This window comes from Peromyscus californicus, unplaced genomic scaffold, assembly GCF_007827085.1.
Source record: "Peromyscus californicus insignis strain IS unplaced genomic scaffold, ASM782708v3 Scaffold_13__1_contigs__length_99412109, whole genome shotgun sequence".
Classification (NCBI taxonomy): domain Eukaryota; kingdom Metazoa; phylum Chordata; class Mammalia; order Rodentia; family Cricetidae; genus Peromyscus; species Peromyscus californicus.
The window spans coordinates 39305368-39328290 of NW_026294424.1; the positions used below are offsets into that span (position 1 = coordinate 39305368).

The following is a 22923-nucleotide window of genomic DNA, read 5'->3' on the forward strand; positions in this document are numbered from 1 at the left end:
GGACGATCCTGAGAGCTCACTGACCAGCCAGACTAGTTCAAACAGCAAACTCTAGGTTCAGCAAGAGATTCTGTCTCAGAAAACAAGGTGGAGAAAGATAGAGGAAGGCACTCGTTGTGGATCTCTGGCCTCCACATATACACTCACAGATATGAGCACCCACATACACACAAGCACACATGCAAACACACACACACACACACACACACACACACACACACACACACACACACACACACATTCCTCCCCACTCCCAGCCTGCTCTAGTATGACCTCATCCCAACCATAAATTACATTTTCAATGACTCTACTTGGCAAAGGAGGTAATATTCTGAGGTACTGGGGATTAGGACTTCCATACACAAATTGTGGTCATGTAGGTAAAATTCAGCCTATGACACTGAGTTTGCTGACAAGCTTGTTTTATAACAATAAGTAGAGTTGTTCATGTGCTGTGAATGAATATCTCCTGAAGTGAAGAAACATGAATGTGAAGACATTGAGTGCTTAAAAACTAAGTCAAAGAGATGAGGATATGGCTCAATGGGAGGGCACCAGGTTCAATTCCCAGCAACACACACACACACACACACACACACACACACACACACACACACACACACATCAAATATAAAGCCTTAATAAAGGCCAGTGACTTGGATGTATGAGGAAAAAATAAACTACAAATCTGGAACTCTGAACCGTAAGTGTTTTTGCTTTTGCTATACTTCAAAGAAATCAAAACAAAGAAACCTAAAATTATAAAGGCTTCATTGTGAGTGTGATTTATATCAGAAACACTAATTTTGGAACTTCAATTAACTCATAATAAAAGCAAAATTTAAGTCTTGGCCCCACATCAAAAGATTAGCCAATGGATGTTTTAAATTCCTTGATTAAAGGAAGCTTTTTTAAAACCTAGGAAACATAATAAGAACAAGCATGAAAAGATGCCCTGATATGTGAAAATTTCAAGTCACCAATTTCCCAGAGTATCACATTCTTTCTCAAAGCTGAAACACATTGGAGAACAGGTTGAATGCATAAGACCCTGACCATCAAGACCACCATAGGAGGAGGATCTAAAAAAGACACAAGCAAACAGCATTTGACTTTTGGGTTGAATGGATGTCAACATCTATAAATTATTTTGCCTCACATGTGAACCTTGATCTGACCTTTATAAATACAATCAAGCCACCTTATCCATAGATTCTACATTACTGCATTTAACCAGCTGTGGATCAAATAATAAAATGGTTGAAATTTGCTTCAAAATAAAGGGAGGGGCACAGGCTAGGGGAAGGGTAGCCCAAGGAGAGTGCTGTTGGAAAGAGGTGGGTCTTATCAGATTCTGCCTCTGCTTCTTGTATACACCTCAAATATTCTCTAGTAATGTTTTCTTTTTTTCTTTTTCATGTGTATTGAAGCACATGTTAGTGTGTTAGTATGTGTGTGCATATCGAAGCCAGGGGTTGACATCTGGTGTCTTTCCTGGATTGTTTTGTACTTCATTTGTTGAGAATGGGGTCTCTCGGTGAGCTTGAAGCTCATTGGTTTGGCAGGTGAGATTAAAGAATCTGCCTGTTTCTTCCACATCCCCAGTGCTCAGGTTACAAATGATTTTTATCCTTGATTTTTATCCTAGTTCTGAGGATCTGAGCGTAAGTCCTCATGCTTGAACGGCAGGCACTTCACCCAATGAGCCATCCTCCGAGTCCTTAGTAATTTCTTTAAAGACTCAGTATATTCACTTGAGAAAACTGGTAGTATTGGTGGTGTGTGTGGGGTAGGGGCAAAACAACTCACATGAACAGAAACGTGTGAAGTCACTGAAAGACGTATAGAAAAATGTTCACAATAGTACAATACATAATGACTCATCCAGAAACCCTCAAATACCAATTCGGGTGGATTAACGAGTTTCGATATGTACACATAGTAGAACAGTATATAATGAGGAGGAATATTTGCAACTATACATAACAAATAGCCTCATAAATGAGAAGCTGGAACCAAGAGAGTCCATTTGGGGTGACTCTACCAGGAATAACTAGTCCTTGCCACTGCAAGTTGGCAGAGTGTCGAGTTATTCTTAGCAGGCAGTGACCAGAAAGCAAGTATTAGGTGTGGTCTTGCAGGAGACAGGTCCTTTCCTTGCTGTGGATGTGTGACATTTGTCAAGTCAACTCGATAGCTCATCCTTGTTGGTCTGTACACACATTTTTACTTAGACATTTTTTTACTGTTTTTAAAGAGTGAGAAATTACTATCATTAAGATTTCCACTGAGCTCCCAGAGGACACCAAAGCTGGAGTAACAGTGAGCTAACCCTACTCCAGACACACCAGGGATTTTTAGGAAGCTGAGTCGAAGTGTACACTTCTCCGTGGTCTCCTGCACATAGCTATCTATGGTCAAGAGTGTAGGTTTTCTTAGTGATCCCTTACTTCCTACTGTCTGTGAGACCTTATGTGGACACTCCACAGCCTGTCTGACATCCATCTACCTACAAACCCTGTGCTCCCAGCTCACTTTCCTGCTCTCCAGGTCCTCCCCTGAGTCCATATCTCAGCTTACACTACTCTGCCCCTCCCTGCTTCTGAAGATTCAGCCACACACCCACAGCTCAGTTCAAACACTAGTCCCTCTATGGAACCTCCTCTCATTTCTCAGCTACTATCAATCAAACTGCCATGAGCACACCATTCATACCTCAGAATGACTGTGGCCCACCCTACCTGTGTCAGAGCTGACTTTGGGGGGAGGGAGACCCCAATCAGCTTGTGAGTCTTTGGAAGGTAGGTAATTCAGCCAATGCTTTCTCAGCCAGACAATACCAGGCTCACACCCCCAAGGAAGGCCGTGCAGAACTGGAATATGAGTGCTTGGATTCAGACAAACCAGGTTACAATCTGGTTCACTTTCTAAGAATAGAACTTGAGGCTTAGTATCTCTGAGATGCACCGGTTATAGAGAGAACTGAGGAAAAATGGAAAAGGTGTAGGGGTTGAATAGGGACCATTAAAATGACATATCCAAGCCCCAACCCTAGAACCTGAAAATATTTGTGGGAAGTCTTAACTATGAGTTAAGTATCCAGAGATGAGTGTATCCTGGGGTAGCAGGACCCCAAAAGGAGGAGGAGGGACAGATGGCAGTGACCCCACACAGGCCAAGGGACACTTGGCACTATCGGGCTGGAGAAAGCCAACAGCATTCTCTCAATGGGCCTTAGGAGGAGCAAAGCCACACCTATTCCCTGATTTTAGACTTTCGGCTTCCAATTCTGATAGAATATTCTAGGGCTGGTTAAGCGCCCCAGACTGTGACCATCTGTTATCACCACCTTGTAAAGCCAATAAGCAAAGGGCACAAAACTGCTGCTCTTGTCTCTGTGTTCTCTGAAATCTGACATTAACCAATACAAATTATAAACATTCTTAAGCTATTTGATAAACAAATACATACCAGGAAGTGTTACTACCAAGTGTTAGTCTAAGTGCTTTATAAATACTATTTATTAGTACTTACATACTATGACCACAAAGTAGATCCTGTTATTGACTGTCACCTTCTAGAGGCACAGAGAGGTTAAGTAACTTGCTCACCATCACAGAGCTAGTAAAGCACAGAGGCCGATCCAGGGCACAGGCTCTTTACTATCACTCAGAGCACAGAGGCCGATCCGGGGCACAGGCTCTTGACCATCACTCAGAGCACAGGGTTTTGTAAATCTAGACCCCGGCGACACAGTGCGGTTCTGCTCTCTCATGCACGCGAATGTTCATCCTGCTGGGCAGCTCTGACCTGGCACTGGCACTGCCCTATGCAGACCACACTTTACAGCTGCTCCTCCAGGGGCCCAGGGCCTGTTTCCCAGCCAGTCTGGCTTGCTTCATGCTGCAGCTGCCTCCCATGTTTATGCTCACACTAATCTCCTGCTTCCTACAGAGGCTGGGGGAAACTCCTGAAGCATTCCAGCCCGGGCAGGGCCCCACAGAGCAGGAAGTCATGCTTCTAGCAAGCGTCTTGAAGGACCTTTCCTGCTGCTTTCTAGTACCTTACAGAAAAAACAGGATCACATTTCCACCAGAGGGACTTTGTGCACGAGGAAACAAGGCAGCCGTTGGCGGGACACGTCTTGCAGCCTGGCTGCGTGGTTGTGCTATGAAGCTGAAGACACAGACACATAGGACTGAAGTGCTTGTCGTACCCTGACACACTCACTGCTCACCCAAGCCCCACCACACACACACACACACACACACACACACACACACACACACACACACACACACCGGGCACTAGGGACAATTCGAGCACAGTGTGGCTGAGACATCTCTATCCACAGAGGTAGCAAAGTTGGTCACAGCATGGCAGCTGGAGAGGTAGCCCTGCGGATAAAGGCACTGGCCACCAAACCTGACAATCTGGGTTCGATTCCCTGGAACCTATGTGGTGAAGCATAAGAATGACTCCCCAAGCTATCCCCTGATCTCCACACGTGATCTGTGGAAGGAGGGCATGTGCAGGCATTCCCATGAACACACACACATAAATAAATGTAAGAAAAAAAAAAAAGGATGTGCAGTATGGTCTTCGGGCCATCAGCACAAGGGACATTGAAGCGCTCTCTCAAGCCTCTTGAATCTCACCCCTTGTGTGTCTCAAACCTGCAGCCAGCTGCTTGACCAGCTGCAGGTCGTGGGCAATCCGCTCAGCATCAGCTTTAACTTCTGTAGAATGAGACATTACGAGGGCCCAGTTCAGGGTGGCCGACTTGGAATCCTGTAAGGTTGCCGGGATCAAAGGAGAAGAGGTACAGGCTGCCCAGACCAGAGGCCGGAGGTACAGGCTGCCCAGACCAGAGGCCGACACAGGGAGGAACAAGACATGCTGGGGTTTTGCCTCGGTGACCTTATTTTTGGCAAGGCCCAGCGCCAGCATGAGTCACATGATCTATAAAGGACAATGCCGCTTTGTGTGAATTAGGTGAGAGCATACAGGTGCAATAGTCACTGGTGGCCGCTCCTTTCCTTCTCTGATCTTTCAGGTTATTACCTCGGTATTTGACTCCTGGTTTTTATTGATAAGACTAAATAGATTCGCGCTTCATAGTGGTACCTAAATGCTAGCACAGGCACACCTGTTGGGCCATCCACTGGTCAAGCAACTTTCCTGGAACCACCTCTCCCTGCTTCTGCTGTTGTGGTAACAGCAATGGCTCACAGCAGCCAGGCCCACTCAGCACCACCCTGGGCCATGGCTATTGAGAGGCTCCATGGTTGATTGGCTTCCCTAGGGGGTTAGAATTAGAGATGAGCTGCCCCGGGCTTTCTCCAGGAAGCTAATCTGAAACCTGTAAATAAGTAAATTCTATACAACAAAGACTGTGGGAATTGAGAGTGAGGGCAAAACGGAGGGGCTGGGAAGAGGCAAGAGACCTAAGGTCTCCAGGAGCTCTGGGAGCAGGCAGAGGGAATCTTGACGACAAGGCCATCTCATGCCTCACTGAGCGTTGTGAGACAACCCTCCATCCTGATGTTCGACTCTTTGGATCACCTCAGCCAATAAGTTTGTTTAACCACAAGACAGAGAGCATCTACACACTAAGGTCCTGAGGGGACCCCAAACTCCATGGGAACCCAGCCTCACTCACCCCCATGTGCCAATTCTCCCTCCTCACCAATGCCCCACCCACGTGCATCAGATCCCAGGGGCAAATCAGATTAATCTGGAAATACTTTTCCAAATAGGTCAACCATTCTAAAATCTAATTCAAGAATATGCTAAAGCAGGGTGAACAACTATTTTAGAGTATTTCCTAAAACTAAAAGCAGACGTGTCTTTTTTTTTTCTTTGCTTGCTTCCTCAGAATGACTGGGTTTTAGACCAAACTCCCTGTTGCCACATAAAATTGGAAGAGGCACTATTTAACACCTGCAGTACAGTCTGCAATACCCACCTTTTACATGCGAAGGCTATCCCTTCTCATATTGTCTCATGATCACTTCAACTTCCTTTTTTAAAACATTCTGGCTGCTGCTCTTTTCACTGTTTGTAGTTTTTGTTGCAACACCTAACCCATGGTTATTTTAAGAGCACCATAGTAAAATAAAAGGAAAAACACATTGCCCACAGGAAGCCAAGGGCTACTGGGGAAACAATGAGTCTCAGAAACAAAAATCTCCCAGTCTGCCTCTTTCTAGCAACTTGAACATGTGCTCTTTCTGACTCAGTTTCCCAACCTGTAAAGATGTATGATTATGACTGACACTCCATCTATGACCATCACCTACCTCCAAAAATTATGGAAGATTTCTATGAGTTAACAGGTAGCAAAGGAAGCCTTGTGGACTGATTACTGGGGACAGCAGTAAAGAACAAAGAAGCAGAGAAAATCCCAGAGTCTATTAGACGCAAACATCCTTGTGAAGACAGAAGACCACTCAGAATGGCAGCAATGCCCTGGATTCTGGCACCCACTCTGCTACTAGGAGGCCTGCCAACCAGACATGGCCTAAACACCCCGGGAAGTCATAGAAATTCTTCCAACAGGACAGTTCTATGTAGAATATTCCTGAGAGAGTAGCAGCAGCAAGGACATTTAAATGATGCCCGGGGAGTCATCTTGTTCCCATGTCCCCTCCCTACATCAACTTAAACATCCTATTTGGCCAACTTTTCCTCTCAGTTAATAAACCTAATCGTAACCCCAATTACTGATTCTTCTTGGTGCCAATCACGCATGGTTTTAAACACAGGCTTTACATATAACATCTCATGTAAGCTTCCCAAATAAAAACTATAGAGTGAGTTATGATTACAGTCAGATTCCATCTATAAGAAAAAAAGATCTGAAAGTTAACAGCTTGGCCTTGATCATCCCTGGAGGACACTGTAAAAGCTGAGAAGTAAGCACAGTATTTTAGACATGAAGTAGATACTATATCCATTGCATGTATTCCCCCCACCCCTTGCTTTCCACTTCTTTATATGTTCATAGTTATCCCTCTAGACCAGTGGAGGAGCATCCACCTCCATGTGATATGCCCTCCCAGCACTGACGAGGCTCTTCCCCAAACCCAATTCCACTTAGACTCTGGCTCACAACACCCAACAGGGGCACCACAGGAAGCTGGGATGCTCAATCAATGCTTCTCCAGTGGATGCTACCTGTTCTTCTTTCTTCCCAACACTGGCTCTTATTGACCCTAGCCAAACTACTCCATGAAAACGCCCTCTTGCTCACTGTGGTGGTTTAAATAAGAATAGCCCCCATAAGCTCATATATTTGAATGCTTACTCAACAGTGAGTGGCACTGCTTGAGAAGGAACAGGAGATGTAGCCTTTTGGGGGTAGGTGTGGCCTTGTTGGAGGAAATACGTCATTGGAGGTGGACTTGAGGTTTCAAAAGACCAAGCCAGGCCCGGCGGCTCTCTCTTCTTTCTGCCTGGGGATCTAGATGTAGAACTCTCATCTACTTCTCCAGCACCATGTCTGCCTTTGTGCCACCATGATCGTAATGGACTAAACCTCTGAAACTGTGCACATGCCCCATTTAAATGCTTTCTTTTATAAAAGTTGCCTTGGTTATGACATCTCTTTACAGCAATAGAACACTGACTAAGACATCCACTGGTACAGGCTGTCTCTGCTCCTCCCAAATTCATAAACTGAGCTCCAATATGTTGGCCTTTGGAGCTATGGACTTTGGGGAAGAACTGGGTTTAGATGAAGCATATATGCAGAGCCCTCATGGTGAGATATGTGCCTGGTGAAGAGAGGGAGAGAGAGGTTGTGTGTCTGATTGTCTGTTTCTCTTCCCAAGCATGCATCAAGGAAAGGGCATGCAAGCCCCCAGCAAGAATACAGCTGTTTACAACCCAGGCTGGGGGCCCTATCTGACTGCACCTTGATTTCAGACTTCCCAGCCTTTAGCACAGTGACACCCAAGGTGACGCACAGCTTTCTTCTCAGTGAGCCTCAGGCTAGCATTCAGTCTCAGTCTCAGTGATTCCAAGCCAGGAAGATGTTCTTGAGATCGCCACACCAGGTTCTAGAACACATTGTGCCATGGCTCCATTACCCATATTCTTGATCTATTTGTATCTGTTCTCCTTTGTGCAGGAAGTAAAAGTCTGTCTCAAGTCCCAGTGGAACAAGGCGGCTCCATCTCAGCCCTCTTCGGGATACAACATGGGCTTCTCTCAAGAACTTCAAATGATAACTCAGTAAACTATCTTTCTTGAACACATATACATGACAAGCAGAGTGAGTCCAGGCTCCAATGTCATTCCTCCCTGTACCCCTCCTCAGTCTACACTAAACTCATTATTTAAAGACCGTCTACTCTCAGGCAGACACACAGATCCATGGATAATGCCATCGGTCTTAGGTTTCTATTGGTTTCTATTGCTACAATGAAGCATTATGACTAAAACCAAGCTGTGGAGGAAAGGGTTTATTTGGCTTACACTTCTGCCGCTTACAGTCCATCATTGAGGGAAGTCAGGGCAGGAATTCCAACAGAGCAGGAATCTGGAGGTAGGAGCTGATACAAAGGTCATGGAGGGGTGCTGCTTAAGGCTTGCTCCTCATGGCTTTCTTTAGAACCCAGGACCACCAGTCCAGGGGTGGCACCACCCACAATGGGCTGAGCCCTCCCCCATTGATCACTAACCAAGAAAACACGTTACAGCTGGATCTTATGGAGGCTGTAATTTTCTCAATTAAGCTTCCCTCCTTTCAGATAACTCTGGTTGTGTCAAGTTGACATAAAACTAGCCAGCACACCATCTATCAACATCATACTGTCTCAAAATCTTCTGTTTGGGTTAATAGTCTATGGCTATCTCCCCATGATTTGGTGCCTATGAAATGTATGGGCCCCAGACGAAAGCCATGACTATTTCATTCATGTCCTTGGCAACATAAAGTACTTAGGGACACTTGGAGACTATTATGAAATCTAGTAGTTAGGTGGAAGAATGTAAAAGAAACTGGGATGAGAGAAGAAAATCGAAACCCTGAGGTGTCAACTGTCAAATTCAGTGTTATGTTCTGGAAACACTCTGATAATGTTCCCCTTCAATGGAAAACTGTTCTGCTTTGGTCTGCTGCTACAACTCAGGGCCATGTCTCACTTCAATATGATGAGCTCAAGCTCCCAGGTAGGCTAACACCCTCAGAATGTTCAGATTTACACTCTTCAGACAACTCTTTTCTAAGCTAACAACGGTGGTGATGGAAGTCAAGACCTTTAAATACAACCTCAGCTAGCCTGGTCACTGAAATGAAGGCTTTGAATATGTATTGTTTTACTAAGTATGAAGAGCCTTCCTGTGAAATCCAGAGGGAGTAACACGGAACAGTGTATGGAAAGAGATAATAGGGTAAGCTAATTGTAAGATATGCCTTAGAGTGAGACATGGCCAGCTTCAACTCTTTGGAATTCTTGAAAATTCATACCATTTTCTAAGCTTCGTACACACATTTTTTAAAAAAAGATAATTAGGGGCTGGGGAGATGATGGCTCAGTTGGAAAATATCTGCCACACAAGTGTGAGTTCCTGAGACTGGATTGCCAGCACCCTTGTACCAGACAGGCGTGGTAGCATGCATGTATCTAACTGGTAGAAGGCAGTAAAAGATATCCAACATTAGTCTCTGGCTTACACACACACACACACACACACACACACACACACACACACACACACAAAAAAAAAAAAAAAAAAAAAAAACAAAAAAAAAACCACTCACCTCCACCCCTATGCAAATGTGCATATACAATCACTAGAGATACACACATAAATAAAATTTTAAAATAACTAGGAGCCAGTCTGTGAGGATGCACACCTTTAATCCCAGCACTTGGGAGGGAGAGGCAGGCAGATCTGTAACTTCAAGGCCAGCCTAGTCTATAGAGCAAGTTCTAGGACAGCTAGGGCTACACAGAGAAACCCTGTCTCAACAAACAAAACTGAAAAATGTGTAGGAATAGTAGGAGTTACCTGTTCCTACAATAACATTCATAGTAACTCTACAAAAGAAGTCAACAGAGCCACTGTTCCAAACAGATATTATGTAATCAATGTTAACAACCAACCTCTCCTGTTTCCTCATTTTACGGTAAAGATTTCCAACTTTGTTCTTTTAAGCAGTGACAGAAATAGTAGACAGTGTTAGTTCAAGATCATCTTTAGAGGCACTAAAGGCCTAGACTGTGACTTATTTCTTAGAATTGAAATTTAAACAGAAAAATGACAAGAACATTTCAGACTGTGTCAAGCTAATCTAACATAAACACAATAAAAATGTCAATAAACATCCATTTTAATGAAACTATAAACGTCCTCGTTCTCATTCAACTTTTATTGCTGTGATAAAATATCCTGACAAAAAGTAACTTGGAGTGGAGAGGGTTAATTGGGCTCACAATTTCAGGTCCTGGTCCGGCATTTCAGGGAAATCAAGGCAGGATCCCTAGCAGCCGGTCACATCACATCCACAGTCAAGAGCAGAGGATATATATGAACGCACCCAAGCCGCCTGCCTGCTTACTCCTCCTGCTTCCTTGACTAGCTTGCTTCACTAGTGTATAAATAAGGGCCCGGCTTATGAAACGATGCTGTCCACACTCAGTGTGGGTCTTCTATCCCACCTCAATTACGGCAGTCAAGACAAAACCCCATAGACGTACCCATACCGCAGGCCAAGCTGATTTAGGCGACCCCTCATTCTCCATGCTGGCAAGTTGGCATTTAAAACTTAACCAGTCTGTGGTTAAACGCACTGGCTACTCTTCCAGAGAACCCAGGTTCAATTCCCAGCACCTACATGGTGGCTCACAACTGTCTGTAACTCCATTCAGTTCCAGGGAATCTAACACCCTCACACAGACATACACATAGGCAAAACACCTATGCACATAAAATAAAAATAAGTGAATTATTAAAAATCAAAACTTAACCAACACAGCCCTATAATGTGAACAAGTGATAAGGATCCTCTCTCTCTCTTGCTCTCTATCTCTGTCTCTGTCTCTGTCTCTCTGTCACACACACACACACACACACACACACACACACACACACACACACTAGCCAAGACCATCTAAGCTCTCCTCATTTTATTGTCTTCTGCTTTCATCTATGCCATGCAGGCCATTGTTGTCTTCACAGGACTGTCCCTGAGCTCACACACACTAGGGGGCTTCCAGGTTAAAAGAATTACGAGAAAGCCAAGGAAACATCTGTATTGTGTTCCGAGAACAATAGCCCTGACCACAAAGCTCCGCCCCACTTGAAGTAACCATTGTGCCCCCTACCCCCCCCCCCATATCAAACTCTTAGTACTGAAACAGTCAATCAGAAATCAGGTCTGAACAGGCCTCTCCTTGCTCTAAGAGGGCATTTGGTGGTGGGCAGAGAAGAGTTAAATTGTTAAGCGACTCAACTACAGCTGCCAGGTAATTATCAATTTCTCATTCTACAACAAAGATCTTGCATTTTTACCCTAATTTTCACTTAGTGTGTGTGTGTGTGTGTGTGTGTGTGTTGCTCAAAGCAAAACAAAGCAAGATAAACTGAAAAACCAACCAAGCAGAAAGATTTGATTTTGTTTCTCACCCAGCTTAGCCAGATACACATCTTTCTAAATTCTATATAAATATTTTTTTGCCCCTGTATAGCCAATGCTTTTGAACCTCATACTGTTCAGTGCTGAACAACTTCTGTATGCGTGGTGTGGTCGTTCAGAAACCAACAGAGACAAATCCATCTTCCCCATGGTCATCACTTACCTACAGGGAAATCATTCGGCTGGACCACATGGAGGAAGATGTGTACCATTTGGTAGAGAGGGCCAACAATCCCAGCGTTGAATGTGTCTTGGGTCTCATACTCTGAGGTAGGCAATTCATAATTCAAAGCCCCAGGAGTGCTTGTAGACGCAGGCTGACCTCCTGAAGCAATATTTCCACACAGCCCCAGTAGCAGCAGGACACTGAATACAAGAATCATAGTCATCCTGATCGCCCAAGCATGAGGTAGTTTCTGGAGGGTCAGGGGCAATGGGCCTTTCCTGAACCTGTGGAATCTTCTGCCTCCTGGCTGGTAGCAGGGGGAGCAGAGGAATGGTCTCCAAGGAGGTCATTCACTCAAAGTACCATGCCTGGTAGGGAGGGAAAGAACATTGGTTACTCAGAGACAGCCTTGCCTGTCCCAGGAGCCCACCCCAGAGGAGGAGGCATGGCTTAGAGTTAAACACTTAGGCCTAATTGGGGTTCATGGAAACCAAACACACAGCTGCTCCAGAGCTGCAGATAGGGACTATCAGGAAGCCGGGGAACGGGATGATTCAGAACACAGTCCTTTCCAGGCTTGGGACACACCAGGTAGGATTCAGGAATCTATTTGTTCTTGGACACAGACATTCATGGAGCACTTGCTGAATTCCAGGTACTATACTACAAGCTTCTAAGGCATAATCCCACTTTACAGATGAGGGAACATATGCAGAAGAAATTTTAGTAACTTACACTAGTTACCAAGCGGTCACAGTAAGGCCAGAATCCAACTCAGTATTTTCCGTTCAGGAAGGCTTTAATGTTCCAGGTTCACCCTCCCAAGCTCGGGATGGTGCCACAGAAGCCCCCAGCCATGGAACAGGGCTGTCTAAGTTTCTACCTCCCTTTTTGCTCTGAAGATACAGTTTAGGACACCTTACATTCTGTTTATCTGCTAAGAGATCGAATTCCAGGCATCCATCACTGGACCTAACTGTACCCGAAAGGCATGGATGGCCTCAAGGTCATAAACAAACGGAACTTGAAATCTGCTTTCCTAATGAGCCCACCAGGTCATCCTACGAGACCTCCCATTCCAAGTCACATTCTCCAGTGACCAGGCACTGAGGAAGTGGGAGGCAGAGCCAAAGGAGGCTCCTGTCCACCTTTGAAGAGATGGTGAGGTAACCACCACATCTGGGAAGGGAGAAGTCATAGCAATGACGAGGAGTAACGTAAGTTCTTTCTATTCTAACAGAAGGTATCTCTACTCAGCAGGTAAATATAAGAAATAAAGAACCCCCAAATCCTGACTTCTTCTATCATCTCACGAGGGTAAATAAATCAGCAAGCAGCCTAGAAGTAGGCTGTAGAGTGCACAGCTCAGTGCTGCATGAGACTTCCCTGTAGCTGTGGTTCTGGACACAGCACACATGCACACATGCTTTGCACTGTACGTGACCTCATGCCACGAAACAGGAACAAACATTGCCAGAAATGCCTCAGTTCAGATTCCAGACTGCTGCACCTTATAAAGCGCAGTGTTTTTACTAACACACACGGAGTTCTGCTCACATAGAGACATAATGGTTTAATTACAGAAAACAAGGAACTTTAATATTTTCCTACGGTCATTTCTTGGCATGTTTCAAATTAGCGTATCTTTGAGTTGTACTGCGTTAAACAAACAAGCACATTCACTTTACTGACATGCAAATTTGCTTTAACTAAGTGGTAAATTATAGCATGCTAAAATTGTCTTGAAATAAAATTATTTATCACCTATTCTCGGTAAATGTTTAATTTGTATGCCTATATTTCCAGATTTGCCTTAAAAAGTTCTCGGGTGCCGGGCTGTGATGGCGCACACCTTTAATCCCAGCACTCGGAAGGCAGAGGCAGATGGATCTCTGTGAGTTCTAGGCCAGCCTGGTCTACAGAGTGAGTTCCAGGACAGCCAGGGCTACACAGAGAAACCCTGTCTCGAAAAGAAAGTAGAAAAGTTCTCGGGTAAAGGAGTGGAAGCGCCTTGGTCTAGAAGGCAGGTTTTCATTTTGTGCTAGATAGACACTTTCGGAGTAAGCACAAAGTTGCCCTAAAATCCACACTGGGAAGGGGACATGGGGACAATCCAGAATTGCCTACATTCTAAGTCAGATCCTGTTGAGAGTGACTCAGGGAGGTGCCAGCACAAGACGCAGTACAGGATTGACCGCCAAAGTCTGGAACAAGTGCACCTTCCAACAATCAAGAGGCAGGATTTCTTGAGCAGTTTGAATGAAGATGCAAATTCCTATCTATAGGAATGTGAATTCCTATCTAGCCTAAATAGATCTATAATCCCCTCAGATCATGTCTCCTTTTCTACCTCCCATCCTGCTCCAAATACTTCTGTACAGAGCTACAACAGAATGCCTCTGAAGTCTTCCTCCGGCAAGTTACCAGCTGCTTAGGTCTCCAGGTGGCTCCTGGGATCAAGCTCCACCATAGCCACAATGTGCCCTGTGCCCCTGGTGATGGCTCCCAAGGGCTTCCTCTGAACACACACACACACACACACACACACACACACACACACACACACCACATGCCTCAGCTAGTTCTTTGCTAAAGGGACTCAGAACTGGCCGGATTAAAGGCTCAGGTGCTGAGAAAGGCACACTTCCTGGTAATGAGACCAAGGCACAGCCCCAAACAGAATGTCCCTTAGAGCTATGAATAAACAAGCTTCCAAGGTGCCTCTGTGGACATGAACAGAGGAAATCCCAAAGGAAAGAAAATACCTCTGCTCACCAAGGCAGAGATGGAGATGCCCATTGCTTGAGAGGCTAAGTGGGATTCAATGTACACATTTCTTTACATCTCCCTGCAAAAAGTGCAGCTCCCTCTTCAGTATTAAAATTTAAGAAAATATCAAAGTCTCAAGAGTTATGAAGCAGGCAATTGGTATAAGTCAAGTAAAAAAAGAAAGATTTTTCTCCTCGACGTCAGTGGATATGAAAACCCCAGCCAGAGGCAGATCTCTGAGTTTGAGGACAGCCTGGTCTACAGAGGGCTACACAGAGAAACCCTGTCTCAAAAAAAAAAAAAAAAAACCAAAAAAGGAAAAGAAAAGAAAGAAAAAGCAAGTTTTTAGGACCCACTCAGGTGCCAAGAACCACTACTGAGACCTCAAAGCACAGAAAATGTCCTGTATCTCTGAAGTAGGCTTCGGGGGCTGGAGAGATGGCTAAGCAGTTAAGAGCACTTGCTGGTCTTGTGAAGGACCTGGGTTCAGTTCCCAGCACCCACATGGTGGCGCACAACCATTCAAAGCTCCAGTTCCAGGTGATCCAATGTCTTCTGCATTCCACAGGCATCAGGCACGAACATGATGTACATACTAACATGCAGGCAAAACATTCACACACATAAAATAAATACTTTCTTGTTTTTTAAAAAAATGGGTGTTGTTTTAAAATACTGATGTCCAAACCTAACTACTGAGATGGGGTTTATTAATCTGTACTTGAATTTTTATTTATTTATTGTGGGGCAGGGTGGTATACACAGTGGCACCTAAGTCAGAGGACAACTTTCAGGAGTTTCTAGGGTTGGTTCTCTCCTTCTACCGTGGGTTTCGAGATTGAACTCAGAGCTTTGACAGTTGTGTTGTTTGTTTTTGCCCCATTGAGCCCTCTTGCCAGCCCTAACTTGCATTTTAACCAACATCCCTAAAGGGAGCAAAAGGCTGAAACCAACACTTTTCTTAGAATGCCTGCCTGCCCCACTCCTGCCTCTTTCCCAGGACAAAGCGGGCTTTCTGGACAACAGACTAAGGTCCAAACACCTTGTTCCCGTTGCTTTGACCTAATACGTCCCAGATGTGGTGTGAAGTGCAGGGATACTGACCGACTCCTCAGGCATCCCCAGGTCCTGGTACACAGGAGATACCCAGTAAAGGATTGCTGAAATACGACAGGGGCGAGGCTATCACAAAGTTATCATCTTTACCTCTTCTAAAGCTGAGCCAGGCACCTACCTATTGGCCATCTTACACCCCTGGGGAGGACAGATCCTAGACTACCTCTAGGATTGCTTGTGGCTGCTTCTTCCAAATCAGGCAGCAGGCCATCTCTCTATCGTCACCCTAGGCAGGACTACTGATCCACCATTCCAGGTGGGAACCTGTCTCTGGAGACCCTCACCGTTGTAAGCTTTGGAATCTGCTTATTCCAGGTCCATTCCCTTAAGCGGGTCATAGCTGGCAAAACGGGCCTGACCATTTCCCTGGTTAATGGGGCACACGGTTGGTTTCCACTCCAAATGCAATATATTCAAACAGGGAAAGGAACCCACTAAAGTTAGCTTTAAGCACATACCGCACGTGATTCTGAGTCTGAAGTCTGGAGAGCGACATTTCTGCCAGTGCTTGCTTTTAAAAGCAAGTGGGGTGACCCACTAGCTTCCCTTTTCTTCTTTTGATGGGAAGTGCTCACTCTCTTTTTTACAAGGATCCCCCTGGCAGATGTAAATGTTTGTCTTTTAGGATCTGCTTTGGGGAAGAGGGGCTACTTGACTTCTGAGCCCACCTTTACGAGTCCTCTGGGGAGCAGCCCTAACTCTCACATTGTGAGGCCAGCTGGGGTGCTCAGATAGGTCCCAGGGTGAGCCATGGAGGCTGGTCAGATGCTTTCTCTTGGATCTGAGCCTGGGACAGATACTGAAGCTGAGTGACTTTTAATTCATTCTAGAAACAACGGTGGCAGTCCAGCAGCCATATCCAAGGTCTGCTGTGCCCATGACAATTATACACCAATCAGGGGGCCTGTCACCTGTCCTGTGTTAAGACTGGCTATCCAACCCTCCAGCCACTTCCTCTAAGTCACAGTCCCCCAAGAACATCTGTTTGCTATACATATGCTGGATTAGTTTGTACTATTTGAAACAAAGCTTCCTGGTTCTTAAAAACTAGCAGATGGTTCTTGACAATTGACAAAACCTATTTCCCTCAAATTATAAACAAAATCAACAATACGTAAAGTATTATTTTCTTTTTTAAGATTTATTTATTTTATATGGGCATTTTGCCTTCATGGATATATATGTGCAACATGCATGCCTGTTGCCATGGATCCCTTGAACCTGGAGTTATAGACAGTTATGAGCTGCCAGGTAGGTGCTAGGAATTGAACCCGGGTCCATTAGAGGAGCAGCCAATGCTCCCAACCACTGAGCCATTTCTCTAGCTCCTATTGTCGTTATTTTTCAATCTGTTCTTGGTGTGTGTTTGTTTGCTTCATTGAACCAGAACAGAGAGAAATAGTTCAACAGAAATCATAAGGAAGTCCATAAAAAATTATGGAGTACTTAAAAGAAAAAACTTAAGGGCCCTACCAAAGAGCAAAAACATCTCAAGTTTTCAAACAGGGCCAGGCCTCTGGTCCCACTTAGAAATCCTACGACAATGACAGTTGCTTACATTCTCTGCTGTGAAGTGGGCTTTTGCGTGGGGTTGGCGGATTAACATGCTAACTTGGCATCACGTGTGCTATCCATAAACTTCTAATGTTCCAGGTTAACCACCGTGACTTCTAGGCTCATGCAGACGGATGTCAGCTCCGTAGAGATTCGAAGAGGTAAATTCACAAATGAATGAGAAAAGTAGTCACCCAAGCTGAACCACATGAATTTGCCAATATTCAACTGGTCAATCAAAAAAAAAAGTTTTTCTTATAGTTCAATGCAACTCATTGTTGAAACTGTCTGGGTCTCTAGTGAGTCGGGGTGGAGGGGCCTGCAAGGACCTCAATTTTTCACTCGCTTAACAAAGGCCAATAACCACCCACAAGACACCGAGCAAACCTTTCTCCGCCCGGGCATGAGAAAAGTCAGAACAAGAAAGCAGCAGAGCGGCTCCCGAAGCAAGCAGGAACTGCAGGAAACGCGGGCACCTTTCCTCCGTTGTCTTTCCCTCCAAGCTGCCACCAGACGGGTGCCCTCCCTCCCTCTCTCATCCCCTCCTTCGCAGGGGCCTCTCCCGGGCTGCTGAACACAAAAGAAGAGGCTGCGAGGCAGCGCGCGAAGCTGGGAGCCTCCAGGAATCCGCTGTCGCCTGGGGGAGGGGGTCGATCCTGAGACCCGCCGTCCCGAGCGCCACCGCGGCGTTTCCCCTCAGAGTCCCCGTGGGGCACCAGCTGAGGATTGGAGTCAAACTCCTCACAGTCCCTCTCCGAGCCGCTCTCGGAAACTCAGCCCGAGTCCCTATCTTCCAGCAGCCACGAAGCTCTGGTCTGTCCACACTCCTCTTTGTTGTCCCCTGTCCCCGAATTCCATCAAGGTATGCCCAGAGCGCCCCTGCTCTCCATCCCTAGGAAAGCCGAAAGTCTCGGCGCTGTGCGACCCAGAAGGCTGATTGGAGCCAGGGCTTCTAGCCCCGGGTGCGTGCGCTCCGCAACGGCCGCGGGGAGGCGGTTTGCTGTTGCACCCCTGTTGCCCTCCAGCTCGGGCCAGTAGCACTGTGCGTTGCACATAGGTAGCAGACGGTGGCTGGGAGTCCCGTGTTCCCCGGGCCTTTCCCGGAGCTCCCCTTACCGCAGAAGAATTCTCAAGAATCCTCCCCTCTCGCTGCCCTTCCCAAGAGCCGACCGATAGCTTGGGAGTCTCGCTGCCGCCTGCCCGCGTCGCCGGAACCCAGCGACCTCCACCCCCTCCACAGGATGGAAGGAGCACCCGAGCAGAGCAATGCTGCACGGAGCAGGCTACCACCGCGGGAAAAAGTTTGCACGTTCTAGAGGGCCTTCCCAGACCCCGGGATCGCCCAGTAGCGGGGACCCAAACCACCTTGCAGCCCCTCCAGCCCCCAGAAGGCAATCTAGGCTCCCGCCACCTGCTGTGGAGGCAGTAGGAGGCGTAGGAGGCGCTGGGCAACCTCCTCCACTCCCCATCCCTGCCCTGGGTGTTCTAGAAAAGGGTGCGCTCAACCCGGTCCGCACTCAGAGTTACTCACCTCTCAGCTCCAGCGCCGGTCTCGGCGCACTCCAGCCCCACGCCTCCCGGATAGCTCCCTCCGCCTGGTTCATGAATTATTTAAATCCGGTCTCGGGGCACCACCGGGGTTGCTGGGTGAAAGCCCGCCCCGATGCCCCGCCCCGGGTTGGCTGGGGGCGCAAGAGGCAGGACTACAGGACCCCAGGACTCTGAGACCCTGTTGCGTCCTCCTGGGTCCCCAGGCAGACTAGCAGGGATGGAGCTAAGGGAATACACCGACTCCAGAAACACTTACCCGTGGCTGAGCTCGAGGCCAGGTGCAGGGGTCTCTACCGGCTCAGTAACTTAAAGAGCACTAAGCCTAAGGCTCTGAGCGCTCTCTGATTGGACCTTCTGAGCGGCTCGGCCACAATGCCCTGGGGACACCCACGGGACAGCATTTATTTCCTGCTGAAATCCCTGCTCAGCCCCAGAACACCCTTCTCTAACACCCAATCCTAAATCGCTCCTTGGAAGGAGGCTAGCTCCTAAAATCTCTCGCCTCCACCCTCTTTTCCTGGCCTCTTTAGACATGGTTACTGTTCCCAGTGCATTTCATTAAAAACAAAACTAAAGCAAAAACAAATTATGGGGCTGGGGCGTTATCGCTGTACTATCAGGGATGGAGAATACTATGTATCGATTCACATTCCTGGATTCAACCAAAGGTGAATGGGGAATAGACTTGGGGAAGAATAGCACAACTGGGATATTTCTACCACCAGAAGAGGCGTACTGTGTATGGGTGGTTAGGTGGGTAGATTGATAGGAGAATGAATGGCTGGAAAGATGGGAAAAGTATAGGTATATGGACAAATGAACTTTTCTAGAAGATTTCTTTTATTTATGTGTATGAATGTTTTGCCTGCATGTATGTATGTGTACCATGTGACCATCGAAGACAAAAGAAGGTATTGGCTCCCCTGGAACTGGAGTTACAAATGGTCACGAGCCACCATGTGGGTGCAGGGAAGTGAACTCAGGTCCTCTGCGAAAACCATCAGCAAATCTCTCTGGCCCCGACAAATGAATCTTAATTTAGTAATCTTTTCACCTCAAAATCTATCATAAACTGAGGATGGGAAAGAGGGAGGTGAAAACTTCTTTAAAGTTAAAACTGACCTTGAGTGTGCATATTTCCAAGTCTAGAAATGGGAAGTTCAGAAAGATCCCTGGAAAATCACACAGAGCTGTGGCAGGCAATGTTGGGGTACCAGAGGTGTTTAACACTGCCAGTTACCTCCTTTGCAGTCTCTGGTGCTCCCAGGCCCTCCAGCTCTTCTGCTCCGAGGCAGACATTCCAGTAAGGCTGGTGATAAGGGGAGCCAGTTCTCTCTCCTGAGAGCAGCCAGCTGGCCCTGAGCTGCCTGTTTCAGGAGCGTAGACACTGATGGCCTCGTCCCTCTGATGCTCAGCTCCTGTGTCTGCAAAGAGTCACAAGGGTGACATACTCATTTTCATTCCTAGTGACACCCACAAACTAAGAGCAGTGGTGTGATGAGGCTCTAGGCCGGGTGTTCCCAATGAATTTTTATATAACCTTAGCAACAAGAGTGTTCTGATATCCTATTAATGATAAACTATAATGATGTAGGTTTAATGACTTGCCCAAGGTCACAGAGCTAGTGAAGCCCCGAATCTGAACCCAGGCCTGTCCTCCAGCACCCAGAAAATAGGTGAAAGTGTCTCTGACCAAGTGTCACATTGCATGGAGATGGGCGACCATTGCTAGGTGACTGACTTTTCCTGAGGAGATGTGAGCAAAATGCCTGCTCACTCCACACAGGGCATTCATTGATGATAAACCAAAGAAACATTGCTTCCTAAATTTAACTTGGGGAACTAAACAGGTTTTTCTTCAGGGGTTCGTTATAGGAATGTGAGGGAGGGGACTCCGCACAGGAGTATGGCGAACTCAGCGGTGGCTACAGCAACAGAAAGTCCATCCTAGCGTGGATACCAGCTCATGAAAGAGCGGCATTGCTGGGGCTCAGTGCACAGCTTGCGCGCAGCTCCACGGAAGGCTGGAGCAATTGTGTAATGCTGCCTGGGGGGGCCTTGTGAGTCTTATAACTTGCTGAGCTTTGCCGAGTCTTACCCTCCTCCTCCCTGCAGGAAGGGCTGTTTCAGAGGAAACGGCCACACAACCGTCTGTCTTCACATTACCTAGGACACTTAATGCTTCGACAGTTCCTTGCATTTTCATATTCTACCCTAGCACCTGTTCTGCCTGAACCACTGTATATATTCAACCTGAACAAATGAAGAAGCACAAAACGCAACACTAAGAGGTACCCTGGATAGCCTTAAGCAGAAAAGATCGCTGGGCAGTTACATGCTCCTACTGCTTTTGCAGAGGAGACGATTCAGTTCCCAGCACCATGTGGGGTGGCTCACAACTGCCTGTAACCCCAGCTCAAGGTCTCCTGTAATGTCGTCTTCCGGTCTCCACTGGCAACTGCACTCAGAAGCATATACATCCCGATACACATAGTTTAAAATAAAATGGTTTTTAAACGTAACAAGGGGCCAGGCAGTGGTGACACATGCCCTTAATCCCAGCACTCAGGAGGCAGAGGCAGGTGGATCTCCGTGAGTTCGAGGCCAGCCTGGTCTACAGAGTGAATTCCAGGATAGCCAGAGCTACACATAGAAATCCTGTCTTGAAAAATTAAAAAAAAAAAAAAAAAAAAAAAGAAGCCTTGGGTAGGGGGCATTATAGCTCAGTAGAAGAGCATGTGCTTAGCATGTCTGAGGCTCAGGTTCTAGTACCACATGAAGAGAAGAAGGAGGCATACAGACATAATGGTACATGCCCATAATTCCAGCACTGGAATGACCGGGGTATTCAAGGCCAGCGTGGGCTACAAGAGCAAAAAAATATTATTTAACCAGAATACAAAAAAAAAAAAAATCAATATTCAGTGGTCCCTTCCTTGAAAAAACATTTCTTAGCATGGTGGTGGCATATGCCTTTAATCCCCAGAACTCGGGAGGCAGAGGCAGGCAGATCTCTGAGTTCTAGGCCAGCATGGTCTACAGAGTGAGTTCTAGGACAATCAAGGTGACACAGAGAAACCCTGTGTTGAAAAAAAAAAAAACCAAATACAACACACACACACACACACACACACACACACAAAAAAAAAAAAAAAAAGAAGAAGAAAAAAGAAAAAGGAAAGAAAGAAAACAAAAACAAAAACAAAAAAACAAAACCAAACCATTGTGGTTTTAGGTATTTTTCTTGCAGTCACTTAATTATTCACGTTTGGGAATAACTATGCTAATCAACCTGACAAGTTCTACCATGAATGAGAGTGTTCTGAAAGGAACAATGCCACTTTTCTCCTTCCCTGGGCAGTGCTGCTTCAGGGGTCTTGAAGACAGCCAGTGGTCTCCATGGTGAGGCCGAGCGAAGGGGGCTAACAGAGGCTGTCGCAGCTCAGCCTGGGGCCCTTTGCCGTCTGTACCCTGGAGTTTACTTTTTTCACTTACTTGGGATTTAAGAGAGATGTTGATTCCTAACTGCCTGCATCAACTGTTTTGAGCCTGCCCTGGGGATAAAGGACTACCTGGTCATCTAGATTTGGAAGCAGTCCTCGGACAGGACCATAGAAGGTATGTTCCTCAGATGAGAGGAAGCTAGGGGGCACAGGGCTGTGACAGAGTGGAACTGCTAGGGACATTTGTGATTGATTATAGCAACGATTATTTTTGATAATTAAAATGTTTTTGTATGGCTCAAAAACATGGCATCATATCTTTAGATAAAAGAATTTTGCATCTCAACACTGCTCTTAAGATTAAAATTTGTGTAACAGGTAGCCAGGGAGTGAGGAAGAAGGAAGTGGGAAAAGTAAAAAGACAAAAAGAAAGAAAAGCGGGGTGTGTGTGGTGGGGGGGGGTTGGGGTGGTGGTGGTGGTGTACTGAATAGCTTCAAGCAAGCCAACATTTTCCTGTAAATATTTTACTGCATGACTTCCTGTTCCTCTTGCTTTTCTCTGCCTTCTGGGCTGGGCTGCCAACAATAACATTACTGGTGTTCAATAGCCAAAAGGTAATAAAACATTCCTCTTGTACTTCAGGTGTGATCTGTGCCTGATCTCGCAGGCAGGTCCA

The 22923-nt window shown here is 46.2% G+C and overlaps 1 protein-coding gene across 9 annotated transcripts in view; it reads right to left on the reverse strand.

Annotated features, from left to right (window-relative positions):
• Prom1 (prominin 1) overlaps positions 1 to 19169 on the reverse strand; it is a 108068-nt gene extending 88899 nt beyond the window's left edge. For 2 of the 9 annotated variants that reach the window (XM_052734863.1, XM_052734858.1), the window contains exons 1-2: positions 18784 to 18971; positions 11811 to 12181 (exon numbers count right to left, since the gene is read on the reverse strand). In XM_052734863.1, coding sequence (XP_052590823.1) covers positions 11811 to 12036 — 226 coding nt within the window. In that variant the 5' untranslated portion in view covers positions 12037 to 12181; positions 18784 to 18971. Of the gene's footprint in view, positions 1 to 3611; positions 3893 to 11810; positions 12182 to 17256; positions 17758 to 18368; positions 18740 to 18783; positions 18972 to 19059 lie in introns of those variants that run through there. The other 7 variants (XM_052734860.1, XM_052734864.1, XM_052734862.1 and 4 more) reach the window with 7 other exon arrangements.
• Between the last annotated feature and the right edge of the window lie 3754 nt (positions 19170 to 22923).